The 26,789-nt window shown below is 34.6% G+C and overlaps 2 protein-coding genes across 3 annotated transcripts; both read left to right on the plus strand.

The window, feature by feature from the left end:
- The first annotated feature begins 210 nt into the window (after positions 1-210).
- LOC124824261 (uncharacterized) lies at positions 211-15,688 on the plus strand. The gene is made up of 20 exons (XM_047296670.2): positions 211-523; positions 901-969; positions 1,063-1,135; positions 1,328-1,450; positions 1,734-1,903; positions 2,262-2,414; positions 3,309-3,452; positions 3,862-3,922; positions 4,072-4,376; positions 5,167-5,298; positions 5,396-5,518; positions 5,910-5,993; positions 6,127-6,258; positions 6,404-6,521; positions 6,616-6,741; positions 7,480-7,614; positions 8,523-8,665; positions 8,786-8,926; positions 9,353-9,676; positions 15,324-15,688. Exons 2-20 carry the CDS (start codon positions 919-921, stop codon positions 15,417-15,419), a joined length of 2,634 nt encoding a protein of 877 aa, XP_047152626.2. The 5' UTR covers positions 211-523; positions 901-918; the 3' UTR covers positions 15,420-15,688.
- Positions 15,689-17,733: 2,045 nt separating this feature from the next.
- Positions 17,734-25,979, plus strand: LOC124824263 (E3 ubiquitin-protein ligase, putative (DUF1644)). Of its 2 annotated transcripts, none has more exons than XM_047296676.2 (4): positions 17,734-17,905; positions 23,707-24,702; positions 25,321-25,357; positions 25,433-25,979. In XM_047296676.2, exons 2-3 carry the CDS (start codon positions 23,852-23,854, stop codon positions 25,355-25,357), a joined length of 888 nt encoding a protein of 295 aa, XP_047152632.1. In that variant the 5' UTR covers positions 17,734-17,905; positions 23,707-23,851; the 3' UTR covers positions 25,433-25,979. The 2 variants fall into 2 exon arrangements, with proteins under 2 accessions (XP_047152632.1, XP_047152631.1); XM_047296675.2 differs by having other exon boundaries at positions 25,530-25,979.
- Positions 25,980-26,789: the final 810 nt, after the last annotated feature.

Raw genomic sequence — 26,789 nt, forward strand, 5'->3', positions numbered from 1 at the left:
ACTATATATAATAGATAAATATGTTAAATTTAATAACTATTAGGTTAAAAGTTATTTTTAATTAATTCTTATTAAAATATTACTGTATCAAAACATACTCATTAAATTCTATTATTTTACAGATCACAAAAATTAAACTCTAAAATACAGCGCAGACCAAAAATAAAATTTTCAAAATAAGTTGATTGTTTTAAAAATATATTCTTTAGGGTTGTAACGTTGAAATAAAAAAGCTTCACTCCACACGGCAAAGCTCAAAGGAAGGCAAGCAGACGACGGCGAGCACGACGGTGAGCACGACGGTGAGCGCGAACCAGGCGAACGGCGAGCGTGAAAGCGAGTCATCAAAGCGCGACAAGGAACGGCAGCAAACGAAACGCGACGGTGCCCTAAACTCAACGACGTCCTCTTTCTTGGTTTCTCCCTATTTCAAACTCGCAAAATAGCTACAAAATCACCCACGGAGCCTTTGCAGTTCTCGTCAATTTACCAGCGTCACCATAGAAGAATACCCTATCTTCTGGTAACATTCCATTCTCATTCTTAACTTCGGTGGAAATCGGTGGTGGAGGCATGCCTTGTTGCCACAACATGGCGGTGGCGATTTTATTGCCATAAATCGCTATGGTTTCAATATATTTCTCACAACGGAATTTCAGGTCTCCGATATTTTCCCAAATCCATAAAACTTGATTGGGCTATATTTCACTCTTGCCAATGTCCTCCAACAAGGAGCAGAGGCACAACATTGTGAATATATTAAAAATCACTATCTCATCTCACATCCACTCTCAACCACCCAGGCCAAATTACATGCTTTTTTTCATATCTCTTGTCTTTTCTTTGAATTAAAGTGAATGACTATAGAATCTAACTCACCTATTGTTTTTTCTTCTTTAGTCTCATTATTAGGGCAAGATGACTCGTTCTAAAGCCAACTCGAAGAAACAGCATGGCATTGACTTTAAGGTTTCCTCTAGGGCCCTGACACAACTTTATTATATTCTGTAACTCTGACTCTTGTTGAAACATTTTTAACATATCACTTTTCAAAATTTTCAGAAAATAAGGCGAAAGATTGGGAGGAAACTGCCACCACCTAAGAATACAACAAATACTGAGATTAAATCTAAAGGTACCTTCCTCCAAAATTAAAATAGGTTCTGTTCATGACATGTTTATTTATCAATAGTTTGGTTTGAAAACCAAAACCAATCTAAATTAAAACTAGATGCATGGTTTGGAATTTCTTTTTAATTGTTTTATAACTTTTATTTATGAAAGACTTTAATGTCATGAAATAAGTTAACCAACATATCTCCAACAGCAATTGTTCTGCCGGAACAGAGTGTGGCAGCAGAGAAGGTTGGTTTGGCTGTAAACAAGAAGGGTTTGACTTTAAAAGAACTTCTCCAGCAAACATCTCATCACAATCCAAAAGTTCGTAGAGGTATATTTTTATTTTATTATATTGTAATTATGTGATTGCCTTTCAATGTGTATATCGGCATCGTTAGTTCTCTATCAAACAAATCATGAACGCTGCCAATATTTGTAATTATTTTCCAAACCTGTCAAAAATAATTAAGCAGCCATTAATTATATTGTTTGGATCTATAATAGTTAGTCTTCTAAGGGCATATCTTGATTGTATGAAAATTAAGTATTTGAATATTCATTTAAATTTGGTCATCATCATGTTAATGTTCTCTTTTTCACATTCTAAACTACAGAAGCATTGATGGGTATTAAGGATTTATTCACCAGACATCCAGCTGAACAGAAGTTGCACAGGTATGTCACGGTAGAAAAACTTCGCGAGCGCATTGGTGATGATGATAAAGTGGTTCGGAAATCATTGTATGATCTCTTCAAAATTGTGATTTTACCTTGCTGTAAAGAGGTATTTCCATTTTATTTGCTTGAATCACTTTTCTAACCCATTAGGATGATAGACTCATATGCCATTACCACTTGGATGAATTTTTCTATCTTTTTATCAGTTATGAAAAAGTAAATGATGCTGCTTCTTTCTCATGATTTATGCTATATTGCCTCTGGTTATTAATCTATATTATCGTGCATCAAGATGACTGGCTGTAATACTTTGGAGCTGATTGTTATCCTTACTGTTCCTCAATTCTGATTATGAGGATATACTTTGTTTTTCCTGTATCCAGTAATCTTTATATTACTACATCATTACATTAAAGTTGATTCTTTAGAGACTTCATTTGCTTTATTCTCCCTATATTTTGTAGGACAATCAAGAGCTGGTCGTTTCTTTATTGATGCCTTACATTTTTAATGCAATGACTCATTTTTCGGTTGATGTTCGGATGATGGCATTTGATTTTCTTGATCTCATTCTCGAGTTCTATCCTCCTTCCTTTTCACCCTTGTATGCAGAAAAGGTGATATTATTTACCATATTCTAAATTTCTTTATCTGTATGTTAGGATTGCTCCTTGAAATTGATTTCTTTTTAAAATTCAGCTCTTTGGTTTATGGTGATTATAGGGGTGGGGAAATGGAGTGGGGTTGAAGGGGATTTTTCTCTTGCATTAGTGACAGTTCTGAGCTCCTTAAACTTTCTGATGCTCTTGTAATTGGATTTTACATCCACCTCTGCAATGGAGCTTATATTTGACCGAATGTCAAAACTTTGGTCATACAGTTTAATGCCAATGATTTTTTTATTTTATGCTATTTTCTGTCTGAAATGTTGCTCAACAATAGTAAGAGAAACATGAGTGAATGTTTCAATATATCTGGATGTTGTAGAACTTTGATCCAGATATGACAATAGGTTGAAACTTACTGAGGGGAAATTTCTGTACATTAAATATTTTTTTGTATTCTGAAATTTTATGATGATATAATGTTTGTTGGAAGTCTCACATCGGCTATAACTAAGGCCAATTAGTGGGTGCAAACCTCACATAACAAGCTGGTTTGGTAGGTTTGAGTTAAGCTTAAAATTCGTTTCTTAACAATATTATTGATTGAACACTTGTCCGAGGAATTTAGGAAATGTAGTTCACAAATTGCTGTGGCAATATTTTTTCTTAGTTGTATTGACAAAACACAGATCTATGACATTTCTATCTCCCATTTTTTTCATGATGGGTTTCTGTGCCATCATTGTATTATATATTTCCCAGCCCACCATTTTATTCTATTCTTTGTCTGTATACTTCTATTCTTTAATTGTTTCTGAAATTGAGTTCTATATCCACTCTAATTGTAATTGTTGTATTTTTGTATTTGATGCTTAAAATTCACTTTGCTGGTTGTGTGGTCAACAGATTTTTCTGAATTATGAGGATATTCTAAGGAGGAACCAATACTATTTACAAGATAAAGGAAAACTAAAGGAAGCTCTTTCTGGGTTGGTGCGCTGCTTGTCACTCCTTCCATGGAATAAAGCACAAACTGATTTGCCGAATAAGGTATTTTATTTCCATTTAGCTGTTAAGGCTTCATTATATGTATAAAAAGTACAAGTATAGATGCTCTGTTCATTTTTTTTTTAATTTAATCTTTGGTATTTTTATGTATAAACCACTCTACATTTTTATTTTAGCAATTTTTTTTTTCATTCCATTTATACTCAGTGTTGTGCTTAAATTTGACGATTTATGTGCATCTGGAACCCATAGCTTTTTCTCAGAATACATTATGTATTTTATAATTTGCACAGATTCTAACCCGTTACTACCTGGATAAGTACATATTTATGAGTTATAATTTATGATCTAAACTTTTTGCTCTTCGGTCCTGGTCTCACTGCGGTTAATGCTAATTTTATTCTATCTTTTTTGCTCACCAATTTTTTCTAATATTTTCTATTTTTAATAGGATGATACTGGCCGAAGGGTATTGTTTGCCTATGATGATGAAATGTCTATGAACTCAAATGGTATGATAACTTAAAACTGCAATTTTTAAAGCACATAACTAAGTGAATGTCGTTGATTGAGTTTGCATAATTCTAAAAACTTTGTCAAGCTTTTTATGTTCTCACTGATTGTTTGACTGTCCCATTTTATGCTTTATCTGTTTGTGTAGGTTTTTCTAATATCGTGAAGAGTTTGAAGGATCTAGTTCCACCATTAATGAATATTTTTCTGGAGTTTATTCCATTGATTCATTCGATGGAAAGTCTTGAAGGGAAGTCTTTTGCTTGTATGATATCCATTCTGCATAGCATAGATCTTATAGTTAGGTCTATTACTCATGGGAGTGACAAGAAATCAGAATATCCAAGTTCTCAAGGTGGACCTGATGTGGCTGATGTTACCATCTCTTCCGCACTCCTCAAGAAATTATTTCCTCGTTTTCCACTCAATCCCACTGATCATCTTTCAGCAAGGGTATGTGTCTGTTTTTAACCCTTTAGTGGGGACTGGTGAGTAGAAACTAATTGTAAAATTGTCGTCTAAAGAGGATATGGAACCATTCGGATTAGCTATTTCCCTCTTTGATAACCCGATCAACATAAATTTGATTTGCTAAGTTGATTATTTTGCTACTGCTTGGTTGATGTCTGTAAAAAAGAATTTTATAAGAAGATAACATTAAGTACCCAGAAGGAGGACGCATAGCTCCCAGTCTTCTTTGCCACCTGCCAAGGAGGTTTCCCTTACAAAAGTCATGTTATTTTTCTAATTAGGTCCAAGGAGGATATATAGTTCTCATTGTTATGTTCCCTTTTGTCTCTTAAATATTTTCGTTTCCTCTCTGAGGAGAAGCAATTGTATCATGTATCCATTGAACTGTTAGATTGACAGAATGTGACTTTTGGCAACGCTTGTCTAGTGTTCCTACTCGTATACTTTAAAGAACATACATTTATATCTTAACCAAAAGCTTCTATCAATATTTTGAGTATTAATTGAAGTATTAAATGTTGCAACCTTTCTTGAGTTGATCTTGATTTGTGTGTTTGCTTTGGTCACCAGCCCTCAAATTTGGTTTGTTAAGGTCAAGTTTACATTCCAAAGATAAATACAGTTTACCCCTGTCAATGTCCTGTGATTGATTACCCTTTTTCTGTTGTGTTATTGTGATCTGGTTCCATTTGTGAGGTGGAGTAGGGAGCAGCAGGATTGTGATATTCCTCTAATTTCATAAAAACTAATTTTTTTCTTTTTTTCATTGCAGGACTGTGGTAGGTTGCTTGACTTGAACATGGTCATTACCAAAATATTTTTTGAATTAAATGAATGGATGTGTCTTCCTCCACATTTGTTGGAGAGATTTCTTGAATTTTTTGAAAATGCTCTGCTTGGGAAGGTTTGATAGATATGCTAACATTATCCTTTTGAAGTTTTATTAAGTTGAAAATTGTGGTCATTCTATAGCTGAATTGGGCTGGAATTTTATTATACAGTTCTTCTGGACTACGCAGTCTGCTAAGGCTGTCTGGGAAGAAGAGCATTTAGTTCTACTCCTTCCATTTATTCCAAAAATTGTTTCACGTGGGGTAGGCGATTGGACATCACGCCTTCTTCAGGTCTGACTTGTTGAATGAATTCTAGTTCATTTTTGTTAGAACATGGATGCCATTAATTTTGAATATTGACCTTGTAATATTTTCTGGCATTTGGTTTCCCACAATAATTACAAAATTCTGTTTGTAATTGTTCTCTGTCTGATTCTAGAGATTGCGAAAAACATGGTGAAAGCAAGATTTTATCATCAGTTGCCTTGCTAATTCTTGAAAACAATAAACTAGTATGACTTTATTTTTTGTTATTGTAAGGGAAAATATACTAACTACTGAAACTAGAATAGAAATTGAAAGAGTTTATTTTTTGGTTGTGTCATCTTGTGCCATGTTTTATTTATGATGTTTTTTCTTTCATATAGAGGTTTTAATGTTGCAAGATTTGTGACACTTGCAGGCTTTTACCCTGACATTTAGGGAATGCAAGCCAGGTTCTTTGCTGAAAGCCTGTGTTTCTGCCATTGAAGATGTGTTAACTTACGTGAGTTTGGATTCATCTCCTTCTGAGAACACTATTGAAATGAAATTCTTGATTTTTGGATAATCTCACGAAAACAATTTATTTCCTTCCTTCGAGATTAATGTGTTTTTTTTTGTCTTTGGTCCAAATATAGATGGAAGGCATGCATTCCACAGGGACAAGCAATCCACAGTATATAGTTCTTCAAGAGGCTTTACGTGCATGGACTGGAGATCTCCCTCGGTTGCTTATCCAGCTTGGAGATAATCACCCAGCCTGCTCCCAGGTAGTTATTATTTTTATTTGATAAGGAGGACTTTATTTGAAATTCATGGTTGACTGCATTTTGAGAGATTAATCTGCCTTTGCATTGATCTTAAGTCTGCAATTTAATTTGTCCCTTTACCTAAAGCATTTTATGTTCATCATAGGCTTTGATTCGTCTTCTACATCGAATTGGACAGCGTGCTTGGAATCCAGCACTTGTTTGCATGTATAACAACATGCAGCAGTCATTGCAAGATTTTTACTGTACATATCAAGAGGGAGGTAAACATGAACATGATGTTGACATCGTATTAATAATACAACACCTGTGAGTTACTTTTTGGATTCTAACTGTTTTGTTTTTTTCACGTTGCAGGACCGATATGTTTTGGTCCTTTTCTCAGGCTTCCTAGAGAATCTCAAGTTCTCGCTTTATGTTCCATTTACTATTTCTCTCATTTGGACCTGCCTATTTTAAAGTCATTAGTCTATTGTTGCCTAAGTAAGCTTCAGGCTCATTTAAAATTTCACTGACATGATTTGCTTTTTTAGTAATTTTGTCTTCATACCTCCTCACTTAACATTTTACCTACTATCATTTGCATACCTAATGTTGAGTAATTTGATTAATTTAAGGTATTGAAAGGTTTATCATTTAAATTTGTTTGAGGAGAATAAGGTTGCAACCTTTTTCTTCCATTTTGTAATAATTTGTTTTAATAAATGTGATAGAAATAGCACAGAAGTCCCACAGCTCTGATTTTTTGTAGGATTTCTTTTGGAAACATCTCGAATGTATTCCTCAGATTCAAGTAATATTTATTTTTGTGAAAATTAACTATAAACCATGTAATTGTTGTTTCTTAAAAAATAAGTTATTTTTCTGACTTGACTGCCTTCATTTTCTATTTATTTTATTGCCTATGATAAAAATATGGTTATCTTGTTAAAATCGTGTAAGATTGCTCTTAAAGTTTGGACTTTTCCCGGCAAAGTAGTCGTTGAAGTGATAATTCTAAAACTGTGATGTTATTGTGAAATAAGTGTTTTGACAACTTAAAACAATGGAGTATACTTTTTGTACAGCATTTTTCCCTCACTTTCTGTACTAACGTTTTTAATGTTCAGTGTAGCCATTGTCTTTTAAGTAGAAGTAGGATTTATATACTAATGATATAAAGGCTGTAAAATTTTCTAGGTTAAAGCTTCTTAACATTAATTTTTTTTTGTACTATTGCAGGTGATGATCTAGACTCCTATGTCTTATTTTGGATCATAGACGTTCTCCAGTTAGCCTATGAGCGGGGGTGTATAGAAATTGCGGATTACTTGAGTTTTTTCATCACCTTGGTCGCACGTTTCAAAGTTTCTCCTGGTAGCTTACGAAGATTTATTTGGACTAAATGCTTTTGTTTCATCTCCAGTTATCCATTTCTTGTTTCACTTTTCTAATTAAATGCTTTTGTCCATAATGCTCAGTAGTTGGGATCAGAAAGAACTGGCAGGGGTTGAAATTGGTAATGCAAAACAACATATCTCATGTGATATGACCCAAAAATAGAATAGGAAAACTGTTTAGTATTATTAATACTGTAATTTGATTAATCAGAGGGGAAGCTTCTCTTACAATAAAGAATTAGGGGAAAATAGACGACCATAGCTGGGGCAGATCTCCTTACTAAATGTAAATGTAGAAACTGAAATAAGAATAATCCCTTTCCTGGGGAAGAACTCCTTCAGTCAGCTAAGCCAGTTATTTTACCTTAAGAATCGTTATAACTTTCATTCTATTACCTTCCCTGACATAATCATTCTCTCTCCCCCAAGCATGATCCTCACTCCCTCTCCAATTCCTTCTGCCTGCAATCCATTCTGTTTATACTATTGTTCTCTTGTCTTCCTCTCCTTCCAATTCCATCCCACTCTTACCACTGTTCTTTATTTGTGAACTCCTTAAATGCAAGCCCAGTAATTGATTACCCATCACCAGTAATGGGTTACTATTACATTGCTATCTGTACTCATCCAATTTTGCATTCCTGCCATCTTTATCTTGCTTCTTGGTAACTTGTAAATAACAGTATTTGTATGGCATTCTTCCCATTCTCTAGCTAGCAAAGTTACTTGATTGAAAAAATATTTGTCATTGCTATGTATGCATAACATGTTCGCAGCTTGAGTAATCTTTTGTGATTGAAATTTTTTTTTTAATCTTTGTAAACCTACTTTTGGCAATCTTCATTCACCATAGATTGAGAAATTTTATTACTTTTAATTTTGCAGAATTTGGTTCCTCTGGTTTTAAGGGTGACCCACTTTGCCAAACTTTAAAGTCAATGACAGCTAAGATTTACTCAGGCATTCAACAGATGGGTGACAAAGCTATTGTTCTACGGTTGATAGAGAGATTGATTATTGATCAGATAGTAAGCTGACACATTTTCTTTTGCATTGCAATTTTTTCTATTTACTTTTCTTGTGCTTTGTTCTTAGCTCATTTATAATTTTCATATAAGAATGATTTCTCATACGTGTTTGTACCACAGTCACAAAAGCCTTCTTTGGATAATAGATGCTCTCTCCTGAGAATGGTTGTTTCAGTTGATTCGAAGCCCACACTACTTTCTGAACAAAGCATTGCCACTCTAGGCCATCATCTTTCGGAATATCTGATAGATGTTGTGCAGGTAAGTATGCTTCCAAAAGCTGACTAACAAATGATATAAATTTGTACTTTGTTGTTGCCTATTTATCTACTTATTCTTTTGGATACACCAGATGATGCTTTGTATCAGAATTAGCTAACTGTTTTTTCTCTATCCTTAATTTTTGTTTTGAAAGTAGAAATGTCCATTGTTTTTAAAATTTTATGATTGATTGTTATAGTATCTTACATATAAAATAAAATTTGACAACTTCCAAAAGAAAATGCAGAACTTAAGTGTGTACAGGCAATTATTATAATAAAGGCCATGGGGGAATACTGTCTAAAGTATCACTATTTCTGTAATTTATGAGTTTTCTTTTATTTTATTTCTGAAGAAATGGATCTTTATTTCTGATATGAATTGATTTTAGTACTTTCATTGATTCTAAATTTCACTTTACCACAGTGCGTTCCAGAAGATGATGGACAAAGAACACCTTCCTTTCCATTCAGCTTCCGGTGTTATTATACTGTACCTTGTTTTTTCATGTTGGACCGGTGCCATGAACTTATGAATCTTGTGTTGAAGAAATTGGGATCGGTTATATATGATAGTAGCGTTTTATTAAAATCTGACAAATGTAGTCAAGATGTAAGGAACTGCTTGAATAAGGTGAATGCTGTCACTTCTGCTCTTTCCTTGTTGCACGGGGATCCTCAAACACGACGGATTATGTCTCTATACAAGAAAAATATTGATAACGTCATAGAGCAAGTTATTTGTTTACAGGTAGGTTCTACCCTGATGAACAAGAAAAACTATTGACTGTTTATTATGGAGGTTGCTGTCCATTAGTATAACTGTCAGAATATGTGAATTATTGTGCAATTAATATAGCAATTATGTGTAATCCTGCAATTATGTCTAATCCCTAAAATTAAGGGATTAGGATTAGTAATTATTGGGCAGATTTCCTTTTATTAAGATCAGGTATTATTGGGTAGATATCTCCTGATTTAGAGACTTTATTTCAGGAGATTTTTTACCTTAATTAGACAATAGTTTGTTTCTTTTTAAACACTTATGTATTGTTTCAAAAGTATGAATGAGAGAATAATTAATTCCAGCATCCTACTACTGTTTTACAACATGGTATCAGAGCTCTAGGTTTTTCCTGGAGCCCTGGTCTTTGTTTTTTGTCTCACGGCCTTCATTGCCGTTCCTCAACTATTGCTGGCCTTCATTGCCATTCTCGTCCAAAAAAAAAAAAAAAAAAAGGGGCAGCCTTAATTGCTGCTGTTATTCTTTCCGCTGTGTTAACCTAACATCCGATTACAATGTCTGGTGCTACATCAAGTAGAGAAGTCTCTAGTCCTTCACACAAAAATGGAGAACTCCAAGGTCTCCGAGCGTCATACAGGTTGGATGGAAAAAATTTTCTCAAATGGTCCCAGTTTGTTAGAACCTATCTCAAGGGAAAAGGATGCCTGGTTCATCTCCTTGAAAATGGTCCAAGCATGGAGGATCCAGCATTTGCAGCATGGGATGAAAAAGATTCCATGATTATGTCTTGGTTGTGGGACTCCATGGAAGCTACCATCAGCGACACTTGTATGTTTCTTAATACAGCTAAAGATATTTGGGACTCCATAAACCGCACATATTCTAAAGCCAATGATGCTGCCCAAGTATATGAAATCAAAATAAAAACTGCAGCCACAAAACAGGGAAGCAGAGGAATCACAGAATATGCGGCACTGTTGCAGAATCTATGGCAGGAACTTGATCACTACAGAGTTTTTGAAATGAAGTGTGCTGAGGATGCAATCCTCTTGAAGAATTTCATAGAGAAGGATCGTGTGTATGATTTTCTTGCAGGACTAAATCCTGAATTTGATCAAGTTAGAGTGCAAATTCTAGGGAGAAAGGATACTCCTTCACTAGAAGAAACCATCTCTATTGTTCGTGCAGAAGAAAGTCGAAGGAGTGTAATGCTTGAGTCTCAACCAATGGATGGGTCTGCTCTACTTACCAAACCTGAACTGGTGCAGAAAGGAAATGAGCAAATTCCTAATTCTCTATGGAAAGGAAATAGAGATAATTTATGGTGCACCTATTGTCAGAAACCGAGACACACAAGGGAGAAATGTTGGAAATTGCATGGCAAACCTCCAGGAAAGGAGTGGGTGAATCGTGGAGGACAACAAAAGTCCCAAGTGCACATAACACAAACAGAGATTAAAGAATCTCCAGCAGTAGACAGTTTCAATATGGAAGAAATAAAGAAATTGAAGAAGCTATTGGGGAATATGGAGGAACCCTCTGGATCATGTTCTCTTGTTTTCTCAGGTAAAACTTCTTGTATGAATACCTCATATAATGTGAACTCTTGGATTGTGGATTCGGGAGCTACAGATCATATGACACATTTATTCCACTTGTTTCATTCTTATACACCCTCACCAAGTAATAGAAAAATTATTGTTGCAAATGGGTCAGTAGCTACTGTTGCAGGATATGGTAATATCCAAGTAAACCCGAACCTTATGCTTAAAAACGTTCTCCATGTTCCCAAACTCTCAGCCAGTCTTCTCTCCATAAAGAAACTAACCTCTGATCTCAATTGTTCTGCAATGTTTTCCCCATCTCTATGTGTTTTTCAGGAACAGGACTCGGGGAGGAGGATTGGACTTGCTAAAGAAAAAGATGGTCTTTACTACTTGGAAGTATCTAAAGAATCCCAAACCAACCAAGCAAAATCCCTTCACAGTATAACAAATAAGGATGAACTATGGTTGTATCACTATCGTCTAGGACATCCATCATTTAAGGTGCTACAATTTATGTTTCCTCATTTGTATGAAAACTTAGATATCTCAAAGCTTCATTGTGAAACTTGTGAGTTAGCGAAGCATACTCGTGCTTTTTTTCCCAACAGCAATAATAGAAGCTCTCAACCTTTTCAATTGATTCATAGTGATATATGGGGACCGTCTACAGTACCAAATATTTCTGGGGCCCGCTGGTTTGTAACATTTATTGATGATTGCACTAGGGTTACTTGGCTCTATTTGCTTAAACAAAAATCTGATGTCAGCACTATCATTCCCATATTTCACTCAATGATCACAACTCAATTTGGAGTTAATATTAAAAGGTTTAGGACCGATAATGCTAGAGATTATTTCAACCAAACCATATCCTCGTATTTCCAATCTAATGGGATCATCCATGACTCTTCATGTGTTTATACCCCACAACAAAATGGAGTGGCAGAAAGAAAAAATGGGCATTTACTCAATATAACTCGGGCTCTTCTTTTTCAAGGGAATGTTCCAAAAAATTATTGGGGAGAAGCTGTTCTTACTGCATCATATCTTATTAATAGACTTCCCTCTCATGGCCTAAGTAATAAGAGTCCAATAGAAGTCCTAAATAATTTCTTTCCTCACTTTAAGAAATCAAATGGATTGATTCCTAGAATATTTGGATGTACAGCCTTTGCACATGTCCCTGTTCAAGCTAGAGATAAACTGGATCCCAGGGCTGTTAAATGTATTTTTTTAGGATATTCAGCCACACAAAAAGGGTATAAATGTTATGATCCTATCATTAAAAAATGGTATATCTCAGCTGATGTTACTTTTCTTGAAACTAAACCTTTTTTTAACAAAACCAATCCTACAGAACAATGTCTAGAAGACCCTCATGAAAATACTGAGTTCTTAACTCTGCCATATATCACAACCAACAGATCTGAGCCTCCAACTATACAACATAATTCTGAACGAGGATCAGAAGCTATGGATACAGATTTCCCCATTGAAGCAACTCGAATAGAAGCTGACAATCCTCCGAGATTTAACAAGGTTTACACCAGGAGAAAGCAAATTCCAGAGATGATGCAAGTCCATGAATCCAATCCAAGTTCTGCACCAGAAAATGAAGAAATACCTGAACCAGAAAATGAGATTGACCTTCCAATAGCCATCCGAAAAGGTACTAGAAATTGCACTAAAAAACCTCTCTATCCTCTCTCAAATTATGTTTCTTATGATAGATTATCAGCTAATCATAAAAGCTTTATTGTAAACTTGAATTCTGTGGTTATACCAAATAATATTATTGAAGCACTAGCAAAGAAAGAGTGGAGAGATGCTATGCAAGTGGAAATGACAGCATTAGAGAAGAATAACACTTGGGAAATTGTGGATAAACCCAAAGAAAAGAATATTGTTGACTGTAAGTGGATATTCACAGTAAAATATAATGCTGATGGGTCACTTGAACGATACAAAGCAAGATTGGTGGCCAAAGGATACACTCAAGCATATGGAATAGACTATGAAGAAACGTTTGCACCAGTTGCTAAAATGAATACTCTAAGGATTCTTCTATCCTTAGCTGCTCATTTTGATTGGAAACTACTACAGTATGATGTTAAAAATGCCTTTCTTCATGGAGACCTAGAGGAAGAAATCTACATGAACATCCCACAGGGGGTTGAAGGAGATAGACAAAATAAGGTGTGCAGACTTAAGAAGGCACTATATGGACTGAAACAATCTCCTAGAGCATGGTTTGGGAGGTTCTCAAAAGTTATGAAGGGATTTGGCTACAAACAAAGCCAAGGAGACCACACGTTGTTCATAAAACATTCAGAAAAGGGGAAGGTAACAGTTCTTTTGGTGTATGTGGATGATATTATAGTAACTGGGAATGATGAAAAAGAAAAGGAAAAATTGAAACAAAGACTAGTCCAAGAATTTGATCTCAAAGAGCTTGGAAAACTGAAATATTTTCTAGGAATTGAAGTAGCATACTCTACCCAAGGAATTTTTATATCCCAACAAAAATACATAACCGATTTGTTGGCTGAGACGAAGACTATTGGATGCAGACCCGCAACAACTCCAATGGACCCCAATCACAAACTGAGTAAATCTGGAGATGAACCAGAAGTAGAAAAAAGGATGTACCAGAGGCTGGTTGGAAAATTAATATATTTGGCGCATACCCGACCAGATATTGCCCATTCGGTAAGTGTAATAAGTCAGTTTATGCATGAACCAAAGGAGTCTCACCTTCAAGCTGCCTATAGGATTCTACATTACTTAAAAGGCACTCCTGGAAAGGGAATCCTATTCAAGAAGAATGAAAAATTGAACCTTGAAGCCTACACCGACGCAGACTATGCAGGATCTCTAATTGATAGAAGATCGACTACTGGATATTGTACTTTCCTGGGTGGAAATTTAGTAACTTGGAGAAGTAAAAAACAGAATGTAGTGTCTAGATCATCAGCTGAATCAGAGTTCAGAGCACTTGCTCAAGGAATATGTGAATTATTATGGATAAAAATTATTCTGGATGATTTGAAAGTTGATTTGAAGGGTCCCATGAAACTGTACTGTGATAATAAATCAGCAATAGAAATTGCACATAATCCGGTTCAACATGACCGGACAAAACACGTTGAAATAGATAGACACTTCATCAAAGAAAAAGTAGACGAAGGTCTATTATGCATGGCGTATGTCCCATCCAGGCAACAAGTAGCTGATGTGTTAACAAAAGGTCTCAATAGCCCTATCTTCCAAGATCTTATAAGCAAACTGGGAATGACCAATATCTATTCCTCAGCTTGAGGGGGGGTGTCAGAATATGTGAATTATTGTGCAATTAATATAGCAATTATGTGTAATCCTGCAATTATGTCTAATCCCTAAAATTAAGGGATTAGGATTAGTAATTATTGGGCAGATTTCCTTTTATTAAGATCAGGTATTATTGGGTAGATATCTCCTGATTTAGAGACTTTATTTCAGGAGATTTTTTACCTTAATTAGACAATAGTTTGTTTCTTTTTAAACACTTATGTATTGTTTCAAAAGTATGAATGAGAGAATAATTAATTCCAGCATCCTACTACTGTTTTACAACAATAACTTATCTTTTCCATTGGATGAATCAAAATTGTGTTTAGTAAAGGTGTTCAGTATTTTTGTGATTGTCTATAATCCACTGTATAGATAGTTACACTTATGCAGTGAGCATAGTTACAATCTGCACCATATATATATATATATATATATATATGCTCATTTAGCATGAATCCATGATATGGTATCTCTTTTGTGTTTTTGGCTCCATAAAGTTCAAGTAGACTGCTTATTGCATGCCATACCATACCTAGTAAAGCTAATAGATTTGGCTGGGTTGAAATCTGGTAATGGAATATTACTAGTTTCCCAAAGGACGCTTCTTCACTTGTTGTGGCTTTTAACGTTTCAATGTATTTTCAGTTTTTGTTTGCCCTTGTTCTTTATCTGTGGGATGAGGCTATTGTTGTTGATATCGCTCTGTTAGCATATCTAGTTCCCAAAATTTTATAATATAATGACTGTTATTTGATTATATTTTGTTTCTTATGTAGTCAACAGGGGAGATCAGCATGAAAATTGAAGAACATGACATCATGAAACGTGCTCTTGATCGACTGAAGATCTTACGAGATAACTTAAAATCTTAACGTTTGTGAAGAAGAATGTTCCGGAGTGACAAATAGCGTTTGACATGAAGGACTTGGATTGAGCTATGTGGTGGGCAAAATGTTATGAAGCATACTCAGTTTTTGTGAAGTAGGAATAGTATTTCTCACCCAAGAATAATGCAGAATCTCAAGTTTTTTTTTTTTTTGGGTTTTCACACTATTATTTTATCAGGAGCAGGTAGTTAGGTAAACAAATTCTAAGACATTAAACTAGGTCAATTAATTTAATCTAAGTATATATATATATATATGTGTGTGTAAAGGTAAAACTTTTAAGAGTTTATTTGAAAAACTATAAAAAAGAAGTCAAATTTTTAATATTAATTATATATAGTCAGTTATTACAATCGATCATAATCAAAATCAATTTTTTTTATTCATGTAAAAAGTGTAATTTTATTACTGAAAAATGGTTTTAAGCTTTATTATTTTTAAATTAGTCCTTAATTTTATTTTATTAAAATACAAACATTTTATCTCTTGTCGTTACATGTATGCTACTGAATAATGACAATCCGGACATATAAAATAGGATAATGATATCTTGACAACATTTTAACATTATTTATGTGTCATTTTGTGACTGTTTTGTGTTGGTGTTTATGATTATTATTATTATTGATTGTGGAGTAATTTTGGATCAATGACATGTAGATGATGTTAAAATGTTGTCAAAAAAATATATTGTTAAAGTATCATTATCCTATAAAATAATTTGATTAACTTACGAATACGATTAAACCTTTTTGTTTTATTAGATATAGAAATGCTTAAATGAAAATAAAAGATATTTTTAATATTTAATAAAATATTTTTCCAAAAAAGAATTAGTTAAAAATATTTAAATTTATAACATGTTTAAAAATGATATATCTTTTTCATTAAATATTGTCTTTTTTTTATAGAATGAAGTTGATAATTTCATTAGGAAGAAATCATATTCACGGAACCATATTTTTGTCGTGATTACGAAGTATGTTAAAAATAATAAAAAACTAGTTTGACTTTGACCATTCGATCACAATAGAATTTTAATTTGCATAAGATATCAATGCTTTTATTAGGTAAAAGAGAAATCGTTAGACTAAGATTCAAATCCAATTAAAAAATGGTATGAAGAAATTGATGTTGAAAGAAGAACATTAAAGTTTACTTAAGTATTATTTACTAACTTTTGTTTTTATATTAAACATGCAATTATTAATCAAATTCTATAATCATACATTTTACTTTTTTACTATCGATACATAAACTGACAAATTATTCAATTTATCTGTTAATGTAGTTATTATATTAAGTAATTTTAATTTAAAAGTACTTTTGGCACTGATTATTTTTTTATTAACACGCATTTCATTGAAAGTAGTCAAGTGACTCCTGTTAAAAAATTTAAAAGAGGTAGAGCAAAGAAGTCCATGATTAATTTTGTAATAAATAAAAATAAATGTAGAGGATCTTTCAAAGTCAAAAGTACTTAGCAATCAATTCTTAAGTTAAATTGAAAAGTCAATACTCAAAATAATATATAAGTATACGATTATTAAATGTTATAATTAATAAAATAGACTTAATTTATATTTGTATTTAATATTAAAATTATCTTTAATCAATATGGTACCATATCTTCTAAAATTAAGCAAGTCATATATTTTATATATACATAATTTCTTGCAATTCAAAATAACAATGTATGATTTATAGATGATGATAAATATATAAATTTTACTTATAAATAGTGCATGCATCGAAAATACGAAAGTTTTAAAATTGTTATTTAATTAAAAATATGATTCTATGACAAATTTTAATTTTGCAAGCAATTACGATGATATAAAAAATAAGTTTTATTTGTTGGCAATATAAATTTTGAAAAAATAGTCAAAACATCTCATCATTCAACTACAAACTATTATATATGATAGATAAATATGTTAAATTTAATAATTATTATGTTAAAAATAATATAAACATGTTTTTTAATTAATTCTTATTAAAATATTACTCTATCAAAACATACTCATTAAATTCTATTATTTTACAGTTGACAAAAATTAAACTCTAAAATATAACGCAGACCAAAATTAAAATTTTCAAAATAAGTTGATTATTTAAAAAAAATGCAGTAAATTTGAGTGACGTCTTAGACACTTACGTTGTCTTTCCCTTTTCTATATAATAATAATAATAATAATAATAATAATAATAATAATAATAATAATAATAATAATAATTTATTATTATTATTATTATTAGTAGTATAAAAGAGAAGAAATTGAAGAAATGTACTTGGAAGGGAAAGAGCGGAGAGAGAGAAAGCGCGTACCTTTTCACACTAGTGCTGAAACTAGCATCCCCATTTGCACCAAAGATCGGAGCAGCAGCAACAACAACACTTGGAACCGAAATACCAATCCAATCCCTTCGTACGAGGTTTCTCTGTTCAGTTATCAATTCTCGTGTTTAAGGTTTGGTGGCCTTGTCTTTCTCCTTGGACCCTGTTTTTCAATGTACTTTGATCACTTTTGTGTCAAAGTTTGTCACTTTTTTTCTTCTTCTTTTATGGGTGTTTGATTATTTGCTGGGTCCGTTTCAATATATGTCTTCCTCAGGTTTAAGTCTTACCATTTTTTTACCATCGGTTTGGGATACTCCTTATTTCGGATTGGTCAACCTGGTCATTTGTGTTGAAATTTTGGTTGTCTATTTTATTTTTCATCAAAAATGGATGTTGGATGGTTTTTGTTTGAGTTCTTTAATTAGTTGTATTTGTTAGGTGGGTTTGTTCTTTTATCTATCTGAAACACCTGCTTCGTTATCTGGTAATTATGTGTTTTAGTATCAATATGGGGTCACTTTGTTTTATTCTGTAGGTGATTTTTCTGCTATTTGATGTGTTGACAGCTGTTCTTCTTTGGTTTTTTCCGTAAAATTTCGGATTTGGATGAAGTATTGTTTATGGAATTTAACTGGTTATGATCTCTTAAAGTGATGGTGCTCTCTGGCTTTTGGATTGTATCTGTATATCAGTTTATTGGTCAATCAGTCAGTATTAGCGCACTTCATCTCTGAATTTTGATTTTGTACTATTTCTCTGAGGAACTTAGAGGAATACGTAGTCATGTAATTATATCTTTAGCTGAATAGGTTCAGGTTTTTGATAGGACACAGTTGAGAATTAGGGATTTTAGAGAAAACTGAAGCTTTAGAGATTACTCTCAGCTGATCTATTAATATAAAAGATATGCAATTTGAAATACAAAGAGTTTGAGAAGAAAATCTACACCCTAGGACCCTATATGGTTGACAGGTACAGCAGAAAACAGCTTTACCAGAAAATGTTCTACAAGACAATAATAAAATTTTCTAACACTCTCCCTTGGAGCATAAATATAAGTACGCATCAAGCATGGAGCATATGAATTTCATTTGAGTACCCCTTGTAGACTTAGTCAACCCATTTGCAACCTGATCATCGGAGCTGATAAGTTCAGTGCTAATTTCTTTCGACAACAACTTCTCTCAAACAGAATGTCAATTAACTTCTATGTGTTTGGTTATTTCATGGTACATACGATTACAGACAACGTGGAATGCATCTTGATTGTCACAATACAACTTCGTTGGTTGAATGTCACAATTTCAATTCTTGGAGAAGTTGTTTGATCCACAGAGGTTCATTGGTGATTGAAATCATTGCCCTATATCCAGCTTAAGCACTAGATCAAACAACAATGTTATGCTTCCTGCTCTTCCATTGTGCTCTTTTAGGAAATTATATTGTCTCCAATAGATATATGTTAGATATATTATATCTTTTATCTTTTAGTTAGTTTGTTATTATTTCTTATTTGTATTTTGGGCTTAGCCCATATTTCTTCTATTATAAATAAGGAACCCTATATGTGTATTTTACACAAGGGAGATTAATCCAAATATAGTTTTTCACTATATTCAATATGGTATCAGAGCAGGTTCTCTGATTTTCTTCGAGGGTTTTTGCTGTCTGCCGGCGGCCGGCCGCCATGGCCGCCGGCAGCCCCTAAAATCTCAGTGGGCAGTCCATTTTTTCCTTCTTAAATTTCTGCCACAGTCAGCACCAGTCCAGACCCAGTGTGCCACTGATGTCGCCGCCACTTTCCGCTGCCGTCTCTGCTAACTCCGGGCACCGTCGCTGCCGTCGCCGCTGCCACCGCCACCGCCGGCCACCGTCATAGTTTCGACGGGTGACCTGCGGATCTCGAACGTCTCTTCGAGCGACGACCAACCACGCTGGTTTCGAGAGCCGCTTCTCAGTCACGCGCCGCCACACAGCGCTTCTTTCAGGCCACTCCGCCATCGCCGGCCGCCGTCACAGTTTCTACCGGTGACCAGCGGATCTGAAGCGTCTCCTCGAGCGACGGTCAACCCCGCCGGAGTGATGACCAGACTCCTCACCACGCGCCTCCACGCGCTTCTTCTTCTCGGCAGTCTCGGTCGCGTGTTCTGCACGCGCCGCCTTCCTGGTGTCGGAGTTTCACCGCGTCACTGCAGATCGTCTCGCCGGAGCTTCTTGAGTGTGTTTTGGTTCCTGTTTCTCCGTTTTGTTGGCTTGGGCTCATACCTAGGGTTTTCGCTGTCCAGGCGCCGTTTGCCGCTGCGTCGTTTGCCGCTATCGCGCCGTTTGCCGCTGTCCGGCCGTTTGTCGTTGTCCGGCCGTTTGCCGCTGAATGCTTCCAACCATTGTAGGCCCCCATCACCTCGTCAGTTAGTGATGGTAGTCCCTGTAGTTTTGTCGCTTCCCGCCACTACAGGCCCCATCAGTCCCATCAGTCAATGATGACAATTTAGTCCCTATAGTTTTATAGTTGTCAACTGTCGTTGCAGTCGCTACCGCCTCAAACAGACGCAACTGTGTCAGTTCTTCTTGGGCTAGAGTTTAGTCTGATCTTCTTGTGATACACTGCTAAGTATCACCACTTCGGAGTTGTCCAGCAAAGAATTTTGGACCTCCAACATATCTTTGGATCTTTGATGCCTTTGTTTCAGCATTGTAGCTTAATATTTTGTTTTGTTTTAGTGGTCCAGCAACTGTGATATTCCACATTTCCGCCCTTCACACTAAGGGGAAGTACGTTTCCAAGACACTGCAAGTCACATATATATGGGTGTAGTCCCTGCAGTTTTGTAGATTTCAGCTACTACTGTTGATCCCGTCACCCATCCATCATTGATGAGGATTTAGTGTAGTCCCTGCAGTTTTGTAGCTCTTAGCTTTCAGCTACTACTGTTGATCCCGTCACTCATCCATCATTGATTGGGAATCAGTCCTTGCAGTTTGTCATTGCCCACAGTTTTACAAGATGCTGTTAGTCCATCTATGTTTGCCTCACACTCTTGAAAGACAAATCATCTAGTTCAACACTGAGTTTATCTATTCCAAGCTTAGTTCATACAATTTGTATGCTCCAGCTTGAGGGGGAGTGTTAGATATATTATATCTTTTATCTTTTAGTTAGTTTGTTATTATTTCTTATTTGTATTTTGGGCTTAGCCCATATTTCTTCTATTATAAATAAGGAACCCTATATGTGTATTTTACACAAAGGAGATTAATCCAAATATAGTTTTTCACTATATTCCATTGTGCTCTTTTAGGAAATTATATTGTCTCCAATAGATATACAATACCCAGTAGTGGAAGGCCTATCTATAGGAGACCTTGCCCAATCAGCATCACAATGCCAGAAAAATTTGGGTATTTCCTTTATCTTCATACAAACAAGATGGAGGATATTGAGTAGAATGAATACCCTTGGGAAGAGCAATTGGCCAATCAAACTCTTGATCATAACTTGGAATAGTTTTATGGCTGGGTGATAGAGAAGGACATGGAGCAAAATCACCATGCAAACTTGTCCTAGCTCCTTGTATCCGACATTGATAAGGAATAAGAAATGGTGAAGGTGGTAAAGGCTTGGAATCCGTAGGATAAGGACATGGAGTTGTATTCAGTTGAGAATTTTAGGAGAAGTGATCAAGGAATGGTAGAGGTTAGACTTGTTGGACAAAGGCAACATCTTGTATTGGAAGAAGAAAAATAAAAGAGTTTCTTCAAAGTTGACACTAGTCAACATGTAATACTGTTTTGTTTATGAAGAATAGCAGCACCCCTTTCGTAGACAAGAATAACCAAGAAAAACATATTTGATGGTTCTTGCAGAAAGTTTATCTAGCCCCGGAACAAGAATACATGATGAATCATGAAATAAAAGTTGGAAAAAAGAATGGAACGAGGAATTTTGTTTTCAAGGGATGAAGATGACATTCTATTTATAAAAACAAATGGTGGTAAGAATGACTTCACTCCAATGATGGATACATGACTAAATTTCTTTTTTTCTGCTCTACCATTTTGCTATGATGTGTGTGGACAAATTGACTCCGTGTGAGCAAGAAAATTTAGAAGAAAAGTATTTTTGGCATTATGTTATTGTAGAAACATTGAGTATGTCCACCTATACCTACACGTCTTGATGATGGATCGAATAATGACTAGGAGTGACAGGCAGAGCAATCCAATACCACTCTGTTCCAAGTTGAGAATAATGAATTTTGGAGAAAAATGAAGCATGGGAGGTCACTCTCAGCCTATGAAGCATGCACACACACATGAACACTTGCAACACTTATAATCTCCAAGACATAGGCTATGGCGACACATGCACACACATTTCACATTGTTATGACATTTAAATTGACAATCAAGATTATTCAAAATCATCTATAAAAGAGTTAGTCAAATATAAAAATCTAAATACATTATTTCCTAATACAAAAATGGATCTAATCCGTCCATCTAAAATCGAAAAAGTGAAAAAAGGTTCTAATTCATTTAAGATGTTTCACCCCCTTTCGGTCACCACTATCACTGAAAAAGACACCGTCTTTGTTAGATTCGTCTAAAGACAAAATTAAATCCAGAAGGGGAAACACAAAATACAAAATGTGAAATACACGGTTTATTTTGTTGAAAGGACAAATAGGAACTCAGTAATAAGTTTCTTTCTTTTCAACTTCAAAAAAATTATTGAGTTTGTGTCGGAACCTTGTTGGATTATATCCAAGGTGTGTCAGAATCACAAAAAAAGGTTTTATAAGTTTGCCACTTTAACAAAGTGTTTGGCATGTGTTTGTATTTTACAAAGAGACATGCTGTTAGGGTATAAGGTGGGAGGTAATGAGAAGGAGAAGAAAGGTAGGAGGGAAGTGAGGCTGAACGGTATTGACCGTAAAGGCCGAACGGTGGAAGGCACGGAGAGGTAAGGCCGAATAGTGGAAAAGGGGGAACGGTTAGACCGAACGGTGGACAAAGGGGAACGACCAGGCCGAACGGTGGGAAGCAGGGAAGGACTTGAGCCGAACGGTTGAAGAATCACCATCTTAACTGCACAGCGGTTTGGGGGGGGGGGGGGAGAGCTAATTACAGTAAAAGGAGCCACAATAGGAGAGAATATTCAGTATAAGTTAATTAGAGTAAATAAATATATATCCTAGGGAAATATTCAATATAAGATATTTATAATTAAGGATATATGCTAGGATAATATATGGGGGATATTTATATTAAATATAAAGATATTTATATTAAATGCAGATATATTCTAGGGAAATATTCAGTAAGAGATGGGGCGGGAAATAATTAGTATAAATAAAGCTAGAGTCTAGGGTTAAGGGAGAGATGTGACAGACATTATTGTCTTGTGAGGGAGGTTATGCTCCCAAATAATTGATGGAGGTTATGCTCCCAATTATTGTTTACTTTTTTTTTATTCAGATATTACCATCAATAAAAGATATTCATTCGTTAAATTCCATTCTTTCATTATTCTTTTGCTTGTTGTGAGTGTGTGAGAGGGTGATTTCGTTACGTCTCCTACTCGGATACATAACACATGCCATTGAAGAGCTGTGTGAGATTCATACCTCTCAGCCGATGTATTAATATAGAAAATTATGCAATCTGAAATAGAAAAGGTTGATAAGAAAACCTACACCCTAGGACCCTATATGATTGACAGGTACAACAGAAAATAGCTTTACAAGACGTTCTAGAAGACAATAGTAAAATGTTTCTAACAGGCACTTTCAACACGTTTTTTTGTCAAAACGATGTTCTGATTGGTTTTATGTGTTTGCTTGCAGTTGCGCACTTAAATATTCAAAGGTGTCTAAATTCGAAGTACCTTTGTTGTACATTCTAAATTATATTGTCTTTGTCTCTTTCCAGGATACGGTTTTCTTCATACATTTTCAAGTTTTCATCTCCATGTTTTGATTTTGAAGAATAAGGAGCATGTAATTGACTAGCACAAATATGGTTTTGTTATAACTGAGCTGTATATGGTTTTGGGTCTGGTGGGTTTAAAGAAGGCATGGAGGATATTCAGTTGACCATCAACTGGGACGATGTAGTCTGTCCTATATGTTTGGATTTTCCTCATAATAGTGTTCTTCTTCAGTGTTCATCTTATGATAACGGATGTCGTGCTTTTGTTTGTGACACAAATCAATTGCACTCTAATTGTTTGGATCGCTTCAAAAATTCAAGTGGTGTGCCAGCCTCTCTGGTGTCTTCTACTGCTTCTGCTGAAAATACTGAAAATAGCAATGCTAAGCAATCCAATGATGAATGCAATCTGACTTGCCCCTTGTGTAGAGGTGAGGTTTCTGGGTGGATTGTTGTCGATAAAGCTCGTGGTCATCTTGATGAGAAGAAGCGCTGTTGTGATGAGGTGCAATGTACATTCATGGGAAGTTACTTGGAGCTGCAAAAACATGCTCAGCTTGAACATCCTCATGCACGCCCATCAAAAGTTGATCCTGCACGCCAACTTGATTGGGAGAATTTTCAACAATCATCAGAGATCATAGATGTTCTGAGTACTATTCATTCAGAAATTCCCAGAGGGGTGGTTCTTGGAGATTATGTGATTGAGTACGGGGATGACGATGCTAGAGATGAGTTTGAGGACTTCCCTGGAGATGAGGGCAACTGGTGGACCTCATGTATTCTGTACTTTGATAACTTCAGAAGATCGAGAAATAGAAGAAGGGCAAGAGTCAGTCACACAAGAAGGAGTAATCGCCGTTTAAGTTATGATACTTCAAACTCTGATGAAGGTTCTGTCGCATCTGTGGAGTATGCAGATTATAGGATAGAAGAGACTGATGATGATTTTGTTAGTACAAGTGGCTCTTCAAGGAGTAATGCTGGTTATCGCAGGTGTATAGACTTTTCTTTCTTTGTTCACCTTTACAACTCATGTCTTTATGGTGAAGTTGCGTGCATAACCTTTTCAATGTTTCTTCTGGTACCATGATAAGTAGTCTTCCGTTGCTAAAGATGAATTCTTCTGAAGCTTAACATTCTAAACAAGTTACCATTTTCTACGTTTCCATTTTAATACTCTAACTTTCTAAATGAATGGTATTTCATTTGCATTACTGCAAAGCGTGTAATTACTCAATTGAAAAACAAACATGATCTTATGATTTGTTAGCAACCTAAGTTTTTGTGGTTCATTCAAATGTTACAGTTGTAAATTAATGTACTAGTTAGCTATTTCAGGCTATTTTGATAGTTTTTGACTTGCTATTGAATTAAAAAAAGAGCATGGTATGGTGCTGAATATTTCTTTTTCCAAAGTTGGATTTAGAAGCAATTTTCTTCGACAGTTAATGATTAAATTCATCTGACTCAAATGTTTGCACATGTTATCATTTCCCAGTTATTCAATATGACTTAAAGACTGACTAACTGTATTAGATTAAGTGTTTTATTTTGATGTTTGAACTTTGAATTATAATTTCAATATCCTTATCTCAATCTTGTTATTCACAGATCCCATAGACGTCGGTCCCGCTTTTATGACAATTAGGTATGTTTTGGCTGCTCAAGATTTTGTTATTGTTTAAAGTTCCTGATTATGACTTAAACACACTGCTAATTGTAGATTTCCTTGTCTTGAAAGTGCACAACAATGGTGCTGAGGGATTTTGTTCTACTTATTACCTCTAAATATGTGTTTGGAATTTTCTCAATGTTTGCAGACAGTGTGTGAAAGCAAAACTTCAGGGGACATGAATCAGATTGTGATTTGTCATGCAAAGAATACATTTAGCTCCTCTGTTGCTTTTAGCTTGAGATATGGTGATTAGAGGACTCTGTAAATTTGACACTTGCATGTGGTCACATACTCAGTTTCATTTCTTTTATACATTTGCCTATTAATTTCCTCATAGGCAGCCACAGTGATTTAGCTAGCATTCTGCTGCATAACTATGGAATAATGAATTTTTTTTATCTTATTTTGGCTGTACATATAGGATATAGTAAATTGATTGTGATATGAAGAATAACACAGATGCTAGCTTCTATGTCACTGAAAAAGTATTGTATGTTAGTTCCCATTTACTAATTGCCCATGTCACTTCAAATGTCAGCAATTACATTTGTAATTATGCATAATGGTTGTATGGGAAGTTTCTGTTTGGATTCAATTTGGTTCTACTTGAACTTTATGCAAAATATCTTGCAAAACCAATTCTAATGTTTTTGTGGAGATGCAAGAATTGTGTAGTCTTTGCCTATAGCTTTGATAGATTTGTAAATGCTATCATTTATAGATTTGTAGAATCAATTCCTTACACTACATTTCTATGTAAAATCTATGATTGTGGTTAATTTAAACTTGCAATCATTATCTCAATCATGTTTAATGGTGTAAAATTAATTTTATTAAAAATGAATTCTAATAAACTTTAAAACAAATAGGCCAAGTAAGAGCATATCTGATTTAGGTGAAAATTAGTTCTCCAAACTCTGGCGTGTTTTAATACAAAATCTTTGGTTGAAATAATCTAGGGGATTTCTTTTTGCAACCTCGTGATTTTTCTCCACGTTTCCATAAATATGAAGATTCTCACTTTGTTATTCTAGTTTAAAGATTTATATTTTTGGATCTTGTAATTCAGAAACTTTTAGTATCGGGTAAAATGTGAGATTCTGACTGGAGAAACGACGATGGAAGATGAGGAAAGAGCATCACAAAAAGAATGATCAACTTTTACATATATACTTTCATAGAGGCGAAAGAAGAAACCATGGGTGCAAAGAAAAAAAAACATCATCTAATTGTTTAAAATCACATTTTATATTGGATTATTAATGGTGTGGGAATTAATATGATTTATAATGTTTTGGTTCATTCTTTCACATATAAGATGATAATGAGTCTATTTTAAAACTCACTAATAATATTTAAAAAATATATTTATAAATTTTTAAAATAAAATTTAAATAAAATTATA

The sequence above is a fragment of the Vigna umbellata genome, chromosome 1 (assembly GCF_029865625.1).
Source record: "Vigna umbellata cultivar VRB3 chromosome 1, Vumbellata_1.0, whole genome shotgun sequence".
In the NCBI taxonomy this organism is placed as follows: domain Eukaryota; kingdom Viridiplantae; phylum Streptophyta; class Magnoliopsida; order Fabales; family Fabaceae; genus Vigna; species Vigna umbellata.

Bases quoted from the DNA above. Each gene is read 5' to 3' on its own strand.
- LOC124824261 (XM_047296670.2), top strand. From the start codon at position 919: ATGACTCGTTCTAAAGCCAACTCGAAGAAACAGCATGGCATTGACTTT. The intron at 8,927-9,352 runs GTAAGTATGCTT...ACTTTACCACAG, and splicing joins ATCTGATAGATGTTGTGCAG to TGCGTTCCAGAAGATGATGG. The intron at 9,677-15,323 runs GTAGGTTCTACC...TTTCTTATGTAG, and splicing joins AGCAAGTTATTTGTTTACAG to TCAACAGGGGAGATCAGCAT.
- LOC124824263 (XM_047296676.2), top strand. From the start codon at position 23,852: ATGGAGGATATTCAGTTGACCATCAACTGGGACGATGTAGTCTGTCCT. The intron at 24,703-25,320 runs GTGTATAGACTT...TGTTATTCACAG, and splicing joins AGTAATGCTGGTTATCGCAG to ATCCCATAGACGTCGGTCCC.